Source organism: Heterocephalus glaber, unplaced genomic scaffold, assembly GCF_053883595.1.
Source record: "Heterocephalus glaber isolate CG9 unplaced genomic scaffold, H.glaber_assembly_v1.0 deba00001745, whole genome shotgun sequence".
NCBI classification, from domain to species: Eukaryota; Metazoa; Chordata; class Mammalia; order Rodentia; family Bathyergidae; genus Heterocephalus; species Heterocephalus glaber.
The window spans coordinates 1512339-1524740 of NW_028258451.1; the positions used below are offsets into that span (position 1 = coordinate 1512339).

Below are 12402 nucleotides of genomic sequence, written 5' to 3' on the forward strand. Positions count from 1 at the left end.
CCAACATCTGTGGTTTAACCTGTCGCTCACCCTTCACTCACTTCATTCCACTGCCACACAGCCCTGGGAAGCGAGTGCTGCTGGGCCCCACCTTCCAGGTGCATGGTTCTTCGAGCGGAAACTTGGGTGCTGAGGGCAGAGTAATTGCTTCCTCTGGCTTAGCCCTTGCTCACCCCGACCTAGGCAAAATCTCTCTCCTTTGGTTGAGCTTATGCCCCCTCAGTTCCCATGTCTTTTCTCCAGCTCCAAGAACAATTCTAAACTGTTAAAAGTAAATGAGATCAAAATATTTTTCTCTTTGGAATTTCTTTCCTTTAAAAAAATTGACAGATGAACATTATTTGGTACCTTGAAATTTATATTGTATTCTTTTTCTCTCCCTCCTCCTCTTCTCCCTTCTCCTTCTTCTCCCTCCTCCTCCTCCTCCTCCTTCTTTCGTCTTTTTTGTGGTGCTGGGGATGGAACCCAGGGCCTCACAGTGTCACCCCCGAGCTTCACATCCACCCGTGAATGCTGTTATGAGAAGTCCCATGATGGCATAGAAGCCATTCATCCACCCAGGGGATGCTGTGCCTTGTGGCCTCCCTGCACCTGCACGGGACTCTCGCCTGCTCCCAGCTCACTGGCCCTCACTGTCCCGGTGCTGAGCAGCCAGACTGTGTCCAAAACTCTCCGCTGCGCACATTGCTGAGCCCGGGGTCATCCCACACAAACCCTCACTGGACATGTGTGAGAGTGTGTTTGAAACACAGCCATGTCACTCAGCAAGCCAGCCACTGACCGAGCAAGTCACTGGCACAGCTGGAGACACCAAGTGTGAGGTGCATGAGGCTGCGGTTGGTGAACGCGGCAGGCTGCTTCACAGTCAGCTTTTCTTTTTTCTTTTCTTTTTTTTGGTACTGGGGATCAAACTCGGAACCTTGCACTTGCTAGGCAAGCATCGGAACCACTGAGCTAAATCCCTGGCCCTCATTCAGCTTTTCTCTAAATACAAACAGAGCCCTAAACTCTAAAATAACTGTAAAACTACAGTAAGCACACAAACCACTAGCACTGTCATTTATAATCACTGTGAGGCGTTATGTACCATACACAGTCCTGTGTGCTGTGCTTTTAATGACTGGCAGCGCACCAGCCTCACCACGGCACACAATTCACACCCATGCTGCAAGCTTATGATGGATGCGAATTTTTCAGCTCCGTTGTTATCTCATGGAACACCACGGTACGCACAGCCTGCTGTTGACCGAAATGCTGAGTCCTCAGCCAGGCACTGTGGTGCAAGCCTGGGACCCCAGCACTCTGGGAGGCTGAGGCAGAAGGATCAAAAATTCAAGCCCAGTGTGAGCAGTTTATTCTCTTGGCAAGGCCCTGTCTCCGAATAAATAGAAAGGCCTGGGGATGTAGCTCAGAGGAAAGGCCCTGGGTTCCATCCACAATGCTGCAAACAGAGCAAAACCAGAAAGTCGCCTTCTGTGGTAGGTGACTGAGTGTCCTTCACTCCATCGATGCCAAACTGCACTCCAGAGCTGTCACACAGGTGCTTGTCTCCCAGCAGAACCAGGGTCCCCACACCCCCAACCCAACCCGGGACCGTGGGACCTGTGATCTTCGCTGTTCCAATAGTGTGTCCGTTTTCTAGGGCTGCCGTTGCAAAGTGCCTCAAACAGGTGACCTAAACAACAGAGATCTGCTGTCTCCCGGCCAGGGCATCTGGAAGGCTGAGATCAAGATCGTTCCTGTGGAGGCTGGGGCTCTGCCAGCCCTATCGGATTAGGTGTCCGTGCTGCTCCGGGATCGCCTCAATCTGACCAGCTGTGTCTTTAAGGATCTTATTTCAAACTAAGGTCACATTCTGAGGTGGTGAAGATTAGGACTTCAAAATACAAGATGGGGCCTCTCACCCAGCACGGATCCCTGCAGAGAGCACCTCAGCCCGAGCGGGTGTGCAGCAAGGCGGCTCCAGACGGGTGGGTGCGAGCGAGACTCCCGAGGGTGTGAAGTAAGGGCATCCCAGGAAGGGGCCGTGGTTTAAAGTCATCACCGCGGAGTGGGAAGGTGCGGGGTAAGATCGCCTCACAACGATGGGGCGGAGTGGGCTCCCTCGGAGAGGATGAACTCGGGGTGAGATCGCCTCAGAACAGGTGAACCTGGAGCAAGATCGCTCAGAACACACTGGGGCAAAGCAGTGTTACTTCAAAACAGACAGGTGCGGGGTGGGATCACCGGAGAAGGGCGCTGAGGAGGATCACCGCGGAAGGCGCGGGCGCGGATAAGATCACCTCCCGCAGATGGGTGCGGAGTAGGACACTCTCAGGATGGATGGGTGTGGAGTAAGGTAGCCCCACTGCCGGAACTTCCCCTTCTCTAATTCCTAACAGTGCTGAGTTTCTCCTCCTTGCTCGTCCGAGCTGGGAGGACACTTTATGAACTATGCGCGTGATCGGGCAGCTGGCAGGTGCAGAAGCAGAATCCTACCCGGGCTCCACCCATCCTACCCAGGACCTGAGCCACCCCGCCAAGCATCAGCTCTCTTTCCCACCCCAGCAGCTGCCTCATTCCCCCCTGCTTCTTCCTCTCCCGACCCACACACGACGTCCCTGTGCCTCACTCCACCCACCACGTCCGCCTTCTCCACCTTTCTGTTGAAACTTAGTCAGAGCCTCGTGCTTCATACCAACACTAGCTCCTCTCCTCCTGTTCACATTTCCTTTTTTACTATGCTCTATTAATTCTTATCGCATAATCGAACTGGGGAACTTGTTAAACCTGTGGGGAAACCGTGAGTCGCCCATCGAACACCTTCTGTACACTCCTTGTCAACGTGGCTCGGCCCCTGTCCTATGGAGGCACCCATGGGGCAACGGAGGGCAGAGAGAGCTCAGGGCCTTAGCTGCCTTTCAGAAACCGCTTCCTCATTCTCCCACTACCCTGAAGGCTTCAGTTCTCGGCAGAGCCCGGGACACCGGACCACAATCCCGTTAGGAACTTCCTCCCTGCCTGAGCTGCGGTTCACTTCTCTTTTATTTTCATAAAGTTTACTACACATATCTGTCTGTTTGCAGCACTGGGGATTGAACCTAGAAGCTTCCCAGCCCTTCTGTATTTTAAAATTGCTGATGTTCCCAGACGGGGCTCAAACTTGTAAACCTCCTGCCTCCATGTCCGGAGTGCTGGGACTACAGGATGGCACACCATGCCTGGCCTGTTTTATGTATTTGATGTATCCAGTCTGATGTTTGAGATGCAGCTAGACAGTGAGCGGTTATCATAGTGAAGTAGGTTATATCCATCATCACACATATCTTCCTGTATGTGGCAAATGCTAGTAAATTGCGTTCATTCAGCAAAACTCCTAGCCACAATAGATACGTAGAGTCAGCAAGCTGTGCATCAGCTCTCTGGGGCTGTTCATCCCATGCAGTTGCTGTTTGGATCCTTTGAACAACACCCTCAGGTCCTCCTCAGCGCTGCTCCTGGTAAATGCTTTCATTCTCTCTTTCTGTGTACCTGACCTTCTTGTAGGATTCCATGCTTAAGAGATAATGCGTTGTCTGCCTGTCTGTGTTGGGATCATCTCTCTTGGTCTATCATCCTCAAGATTCACTCACGCTGCAGCACGGCAGGACTTCTTCCTTTACAGAGGCAGAACAACATTACCCTGTGTACATGGATATATTCATCACCACTTTATCCACTTTTCCATCCAAGAAGGAGCCAATAAGAACTCAAACTCGACTGTGGAAAAAATAAATAACCTTATTTGGTTATGGGCAAAAGACCCCAATTTTATTTATTTCTTCAAACAAGTTCTAAAAACGGCCAACAGGTATACGAAAAGGTGCTCGACATCACTAACCATCAAGTGAACATAAAAGAAAACCACTGGGACCTGACGCGCCCGTCAGGTGGCTGTTACAGAAAAAGGAGAAATAACAGGTGCTGGCGAGGGAGTGGAGCCCTTCCACAGCGGGAGTGTGCACTGTGCAGCCGCTCTGGAAAACAGGAGAAAGCACCTACAGAAACTAAAAATAGAGGCACCGTACTTCCCGAACATGCCAAGCAAAAGGAATCTCTTCCTCGTAAACACACCGTGCCACATGCTAGGGCAGCATTAATCACAGCACCAAGCCACGGAAACACACACCACTCCTCCTCGACTTCCACTAGGCCTGGGGCTCTCCTTGGCCACGCCTGCATGGTGTGATCAGAAGCCCAGAGCCCTTTGCGTGTGCTCCCCAGCTGCCCCCCACACCCCGCGGGCTGGGTACCAGGCCTGCCTCCTGCAGCAATGCTGAGCTCCTTGAGACCAGCAGCCCGGTCTTCTTCATCTCCATCTCCACCCCTTGAGGGTCCAAGGAGAGAGTCGGCTTCTGGAGACACGAGGTGGGTCTGCAGCCTGAGAGCGAGTGAGCGAGGGAGCGAGCACACAAGGAACCTTGCTCAGAGGCCCAAGAGGGCAGAGCCACAGGACTCCTCACTGCTGACGAAGTTCTCTCTACTTGAGTCTCTGAGGGGCTGGGAGCCGGTAGATGGCTGGGGACGGGGGCAGGACCCCTCTAGGAGCCAACCTGGCTGAGGAGCTCCTGCCCACAGCCATGCACACCGCCAGCCCAGCTGCCCCTCAGGACAAGGTGAAGGTGGCATACACACAGGGCTGCGTGGACGGCTCCTCAGGCTCACAGGAGGGGAGCGGGGCAGCACTCTCCCTGAGCCCCTCTGGCCACAGCTGGGCGTAGGTCACCTCCCTGGGGTCCTCAGCCATGGAGACCTGCCATGCAGAGGCAAATCGTGGAGCTGAGCCTGGGTGGGGGCTGGCGAGAGAGGAGGTGGAAGGAGTTGCTCACCTGTGTGTCCCTCTGTCCATCTGCCTCAGGCTCAAGGTCCTCCAAGATACCCTCTGCAAGGAAAGATGAGCGGGCAGGCGACCTGCACAGGGGTGTCTAACCCCGCAGCCCTGCGCTCCCACTTCAGAGCCATCACAGCAAGGTGGCGGCATCTATCAGCCTCTCTGCTTGCCCCCGGCCACCTCCCAGCCACCTGGAAGGTCCCCTTTCCCCATCCAGGTGGCCTGTGCTGCTCAGGCCCCTACCTTTATTGTCTCCCTGGATCTGCATGCATGGGCCAAAGCTGAGGGAAAGAAGACATAAATGTCAATGTAGGTCCAGAAATCGTAAAAACTTGGATTTAAAAAACATGGGGGTCTGGGGCCAGTGATTTAGCTCGGTGGTACCATGCCTGACTTGCAAGCATAAGGTCCTGAGTTCAATCCCCAGTACCAAAAAAATATATATATGGGTACAAATCCCCCATACCTCCTCTGGCTCTTGGTCCCGTGGTGAGCAGCCCCTACAGAGAGACAGTGATCAGCCTCAGGCTGCCCGCCCACCCCACACACCTCCAGATGGACCCTGCACCCGGGACATACTGCGTTTGGCCCGACGCCGGCAGAGGCAGAGGAGGAGCAGGAGCAGGACAAGGAGAAGGAAGGCAGCAGCAGTGGAGGAGACCACAATGACAGTGGGATGGGCTGGACCTGGGGATGAGCAAAGGGGAGAGAGCTGCTGCTGAACCCTGGCGGATTAATCCAAGGAAGCACTTGTGAGTGTTGATCTTATACCAAGTAAGTTGTTGACTGCTTGCGAAACTGTAGCAAACCTACCCAGCCAAAACAATCAGGGCACTAGCTAGACAAGTTATTACTCAGCGGGGTGAATTCCATGAGATGATTGAATGCCACCGGGGAAGATTTACTCGGACACATAAGCCCCAAAGGATAAGAAGGTGGGAGCGGCACACAGGTGAGAGGCAAAGGTGAACGGGGCCAGAGGAGCACGATGCTTCCACATGCACGTGCGGACCCCAGGGGCTCGGTCCCCGTCAGAACCTGGAGGATGAAGAGTCCAAGCGCAGCAGGGGCTGCAGAGGGACTGGCAGGCGGTGAGTGATGTGCTGCTTTAGGCCAGGGCTTATACACTTAAGGGAAATAACTCCGACACACAGGCTCAAATACCACATGGGTTCTCTTCTGGGAGAACCAGAAGGGTAAATAGGGACCAAAATGTATACTAGGTATTGGGAAATAGGAAGAAAATATTCCAATGGGAAGGGGAACTAGGTAGAGGGGAGGGGGAAAGGAAGGAAGGAAAAACGAGAATAGAAGGAAAAATAGAAACAAAGCTTTTGTGCATAAGGAGGAGAATAGGTGTTGAAGGGAGGGGAAGGAAATGGAAAAAAAAGAATGAAGACAAATCATGTACAGGTGCAAATTCCCTTTGGTGAATGTGATCATTATGTATATCTAAAATGTACCAATGAAATTAACTTTAAAAAAATAGTAAAAGACTGGGTTTTATGGGTGATGAGTAGATTTAAGAGGCCAGGTGGAAAGAGCAGATACTCAGGGACCAAGCTGCAGGTGGCTGGTGACAGATAATCTTGGCACGAGAAGAACCAAGAAGGCCTGGGCTTGAGAATATTTGAGGACAGAAAGGAGGAGATCTGAGGGGTGGGCACTGAAGGGAAGGACATTGATGGACACAACTTAGATAAGGAAGCTTAGATGAGGTAGCTGCTGGGATGGAGTCACAAGATGCAGAGGAGGTGGGGAAATGTCTCCTTGAAGAGCCTTGTGGAGATGCTGACTGGGTGCCGGAGTGGATGTCAGACATTCCACTGGAGAAAGAACACTGAGGTTCACCGGCGCATTTCTGGCTGGGGTGAAAAGATCAACAGCCATCATCAGATGACTGAATGAGCTCAGACCACCCAACACTCCTCCACTGACTTCAGCACTGCACATTCCCTTCTCTGTGCCATCCCTGACATGTCTTCCTGGGGTTCCTGCCTCCTCCTGTCTGTCCCCTGTCCTACCCAGTTTCCTAGGGTTCCTACAATGCACCTGGAGAGCCATCTCACAGCTCTGAGCTCTGGTCCTCTCTTCTCTCCCTCAACCCTGAGAAGCCCCAGCTACATGGAAAAGCTGAGGTGTGCAGAGCTCAGCCCCATCCACCAGTAAGGCAGGAGCTCTCACTTCTTGCATGACTCCAAAGGATCATGACCATAAATCCATCTTGGGAATCCTGCCATGACTGTCTTGCTGCATTCTCCACTGTCCTGGTGGCCAAAAGACATCACTGTGGTCCCAGCATCATCCCACAAGGGTGCAGGGGACACAAAGACATACAAGCTCATCAAAAATGAAGACCCTGGGAGAGGCCCCTTTAATATTCCTGTCGCCAACAGCTGGTGATGCTCTTATGTCTCACATACACACAGAGAGGGAGCCAAGGAGGGGCTACACAGGCAGCATCTGAGGGGGATCACTACTCACATGGACCCCAGGGCTATCGCCAGATCACACATCAATTCTATGACAAGGTAAAGATAGCTTGCCAAAAAACAACTCACTTGGAGTGCCATAAATTGTGGTAACGAATGGAGATGTTTGAGGTCTATGAGTCAACAGTAGAGGTTTAGAGAGGACAAGCGACACAGTGCACAATAACACTGACAACAACGGTAACAACAGACAGAGTGCACCTGAGATGCCCCAGATTCAACACCTAGAGCCTGCCCTGAACACAAAGTAAAGCCACTTACATGTGACAGAGACCACAAGGGGGTCGCTGGGCAGAGTCCAGAGATAGGAGCTGAGGTCAAGAGAGCCATAGCACACGTAGGTCCCGGCCTGGCCCAGGCTCACAGGGGAGATGAGGAATGAGCTGTGCTGCTGCCGTGAACAGGCCTGGGGGAAGGAAGCCCCGCCTCCCCTGCACAGGAGGTAGGAGTCATAGAGGTACAGCGAGTGACACAGGAGAGTCACGTTTCCTCCTGAGGCCACCTGGGGGCCTCGGACAGCAGTCAGGGAGGGTTTGTCATTCTAGACACCTGGAAGGGAGTAGAGGCTGATGTTAAAATCATTATTGAAATACCCTCACCTTTCTCATGGCCTGAGCGAGGGCAGAGAAGGTGAGAAGAAATTCACAGCACACTGATGTGTAGGGATCAGAAGGATGAAAACTAAGCTCCCTCCTTTCTGATTTTGCATGAACCCAGACCAGAGAGGAGCAGGTGTCTGTCCCGTGAGGGGCCTCCTGGGGACCCCAGCCGCCTCTCTGAGGGAGCAGGGACCACAGGCAGCACAGAGGGAGGTGGGAGCCCGACAGCTGGGGCAGACATGGGCCAGGGCCTGGGTGGGCACATCGGGTCCAGTGAGGTGGCAGCAGAGAGCCAGGCCGGGCAGTGTCCCTGGGGTCCTCACCTGTCACCATCAGCTCCAGGGACTCAGTGCATTCTGACCAGATTTCTTTCTTCCAGTAATGGCAGTAATAGACCCCTGCCATGGCCTGTGTGACCCCCTGCAGGGAGAACTCCACCATCTCCTGGCCTCCCTCTAGATGCCTGTCATACGGCTCTCCTCCGGGTTTGGACTGATGCAGACGCAATGAGGTGGTCCCTGGAGGGCCCCTGCAGAAGATGCTCACAGGCCTGCCATGAGGAATCACAGCTCCGGGCACTGCCCAGATGCAGGGCTGGGAGGATGAGCCTGGAGAGACACAGACGAGATCCCAAAGACTGTGAGGTAAGCAGCGCCCTGCTCCTCCTTCCCGGGGCCCTGAGGCTGCTAATGCTGGGGCTATGGACAGGGTCCAGGACTTCGCCGTGCCCTGGGCGTGGATCCAGCCTGCTCCCTAGCCTGACAGGGGACTCCAGGCAGGTAGCCACTCCTGTCCTTCACCTGGGAGGGGAGAGGCTATGAGGCCTGAATACATCGTCAGCAGGGACACCACCTGCCTGTGACAGGAGCCCTTCCTCTGGCTTCCAGGAGTGCACACGCTCAGTCCCCTGGATTGGCAGGCGCTGTGCCCGGGCCCATTCCTGTCATCTCTAACACCCTCCTGTCTACAGAGTGTCTGGGCTCGTGCCTTCAACCTCTCTCTCATATATGCAGAGTCTGCCAAAGAAATGTACACACACTTCAGCAGGTGGCTGTACCGATAAATGTCTGGAACCTCAGGGCCACCACTTAGAGCAGCTCTTATAGCTACAGAGGCCAAAGGTAACTGGGATTAATCTCATGATGGCTCAATCAATTAGGTGCTAAATGTTTACACAAGTTTTTCATTTCCTGACGTGCAAATACAATTTTTGACAGACTATATATAATATATATAAATATACTCCTCTCCAACAGATGCCTATCTATCCACCATCTGACACCTGGCGATCTGTTTATCTACCCATGGATCTACCCACCCATCTACCATGGGTCTCCCACCTGCATCCAGCATCTGTGTGTCTCTCACTGTGTGAGTGCATGTTCATGTCCGTGTCACACACACACACCTGATCTCAACAGTAGTTTAGTCACCTCCGCTGAGTTCTAAGTAACTCTATGCCAACCTAAACCCCTGCATACTCACAAAGACCTCACCCCTCCTTGCTGTCCTTGTCCATGTAGCCACCGCCGTCTTTCCCTAGCACTGCACTGCTGGCTTCTCCCTTCTCCTCCCAGCCTGGGAAGGTCTCCTGTGTGTCCACCTTCCCCTCACCTCTGCTGCCCCTGCTGGCTTGGGCCCGTGGACATTGTATCTCCTTGAGCCCCTCTCCTCTGGCTTCCTTTATCTTCTCCCACATGAAACCCAGCCCCTTTCCCACCCCTCCGCACCCTGGAGTCTGGGACCCTATTTAAATGTGTCTGTCACCTCTGTGCTCTGTCAGCAGCCTGGGCACTCTGCTGTCACTCAGGGAGACTTGGAGCATGGAGCCTGCTCCACACGGCTCTGGGGCCCTGACTGCATGCCTCATCTCGTCCTCATGCATCCCCAGCACTGCGCACGCTCTGCCCACAGCCATGGCCACAGACACAGCAGCACAGCCAGCTTCTCCCCCAGCACGGGTCCCCAGATGTCTCCAGTCCCTCCCCTCAGGACACACATCTATTGTCACGCAGTACCGACAGTGGTGACCTCTGTATCTGCCCCCAACACACACTCCATGACTTTCCAAACTGTACACTTCTCCTCACATCCTCTTCCTCCTAACACATCACATGTGTAAATGACTCAATGTGTTCACACTTCTTTCCTTCAGATAGAGGCCACAAGGGTTTCTGGGTGTCTGCATCACACACAGCAGTGTTGGGGTCACAGGCAGGCCCCATATACCTGCATCAAGTGGGAATGAACATAGCTTCCTTGGGAGCAAGGAGGAGAAATCAAAATCATATTACACTGAGCTGAAAATACTGCCTACCGTGGGGAAACAGGAGTACAATGAACATTAACAAGCAGGTATAAGAGGAGGAGCAGGGCATTATCCCTCACACTACATGGATTCTGTCTTCACTGTGGCAATGTCAGGTGATTTTATGATTTGGGGAAAAGGAACCAGGTCTCAGAGGCAAAAGGTAACTTGAAAAAAAGGACAGAAGTGACACACACTGAGGTCTACATTTTACTTCATATCTGACTGGGACATGGGAGCCTCATCTGAGCTGACCTGTCAGAGAGAAGAGAGGTGGAAGCAGCCCATGGGACAGCAGAGACCATCCAAAGAGTGAAGACCTAGTGCGCAGGGGCTGGGGATCCGGGCATGAGTCCCCAGCTCTGCGTCTACTCTGCAAGGTCCACCCCACCCAGGCTTCCTGTTGACACCGTCAGTGCCCAGGATGGTCCCCACCCCAGCACGATTCCTCACTGCAGATGGACAGGGAAGAGTGTGGCCGGCAGGGCAGAGCAGGGCTGGGCTGGGCAGGCTCCTCCTGGTCAGCTCAAGACCCTCAGGCTCCTCCCACCCTGGCCGGGCCTCACTCAGAGCCCCAGGACTGAAGGGAGGGAAACTCACCACTGTGGGCCCAGAGCCTCTGGTCCAGAGCAGACACTGAAGCACAGAGATCAGGTGAGAGGCATCTGCCTGGGACCCAGGGACCCCCAACCCTGGGCTCAGGACACCAGACCTGGGCCCAAGGCCTCAGGGGTCTCATTCTCACCCCCTGGGCAGGAGCACACAGAGGAAGAGCCCTGAGAGGGGCCCAGGGCATGGACCCAGCGTCTGCATTCTTCACGCCTCCCACTGCCCTCCTCCCTCCCCTGCTGTGCTCACCAAGTCCAAGCAGCAGAGCCATCCCAGGGGCCATGGTGCTGCCTCAGCCCAGGTCTGCACACCTGCTCTGCTGGCGGTCACACCAGCACACGGGGGACCCACCAGGGGATGGGCAGCCTGGGCCCCGAGTCTGTGTCACAGGGTGATGGATGAGCTACTAAATGGGAAGGGAGCTGCTCTTGCACAAGGCCGAGCTCTGTCCCTAAGCCTCCCCCACACCTCTAGGCTGGGTCTCAGTTCCTCTGTGGGTTTCCTGCTCTGAGTTTGCAGCAAGGAACTTTAGGAAAATGCATGCGTGTGCTATGCACTGGGATCTGCACATCTGTGTGAGATCTGCAGCAGGATTTACAGAGAAGAGGTGAAATGGAGCGAGAAAGACTGAGTCCATCTGGGGAATCACCTGGAGCAGTGTAGGATGAGTGGCCTTCAGCAGACACCAAATCTGAGAACATGGAGGAGGAAATACAGGGCCACGGAAGGCGGCTTGGTTAGTGTTCTGCAGCAGTCCGGCGGTCTGAGGTCTTCCTGACCCACGATGGAACCTAGCGCTCACAGAGGACAACTCTATCTCGAACATAACATGTGCTAAGAAGAGAGCTCTCACAGTTTCACACAAAACTACCAAAGCTGTAAGGACAGCAGAGGGAGAGGAGGAACTCTGGAGGGATGGACACGCCCTGTAGAGTGAAGAGGGCGTCAGCCTCCATAAGAAAAGGCACAGCTTCATATCTTGCAGTGACTCCTCAACAAGCTGTTTAAAAACAAAAACACCCCATGACTCACTGCTCCCAGTGACCAGGTCTTCTACAGAACGGCTCCTCATCTTGGGTCATTTAGAATGGGAATCTGAACTCTGTTGGGATGCACGTGAACCTCCCTGTAACTGCAAAGTATGTGAACTCCCGAGTTCTTGTGGATGTGGAGGGCCACACGCTGGTGGATCAAAGAGGCTTCGCTCACCTAGAGCCTCCTCCAGGGGACCCAACTCCTGAGAACCCCCTGCTGTGGCACTTTGGGATCAAGCAGCAGGGCGACATCCACCATGGACGCTGGACTCGCTGAGGGGCACTCGGACCCTGAGTCCCCAAAGCTCATCCCCACTCACAGACCCCGGACTCGGGCTATGTGGCAGCTCCGTGAGGGTCCATGCATGCTCAGGTCAGAGTGGGGACCTCTGGGCTGCTGTCCCTGTGCCCCCTGTGAGGAGCCAGCCTGGGCCACACTCTAGGCCCATGCCCTCCAGGAGTAGCACCCAAAGGCAGGGATGCCCCATCGGCGCTGCACCAGGAGAGCAAT

At 54.1% G+C, this 12402-nt stretch overlaps 1 protein-coding gene across 1 annotated transcript in view; it reads right to left on the minus strand.

Moving 5' to 3' along the window:
- Positions 1-12402, minus strand: part of Gp6 (glycoprotein VI platelet) — a 42122-nt gene that overhangs the window by 11379 nt on the left and 18341 nt on the right. Inside the window, 8 exon segments of the mRNA XM_087200911.1 lie at positions 4272-4399; positions 4629-4771; positions 4848-4900; positions 5093-5130; positions 5316-5349; positions 5429-5536; positions 7603-7890; positions 8264-8693. Coding sequence (XP_087057037.1) covers positions 4272-4399; positions 4629-4771; positions 4848-4900; positions 5093-5130; positions 5316-5349; positions 5429-5536; positions 7603-7890; positions 8264-8693 — 1222 coding nt within the window.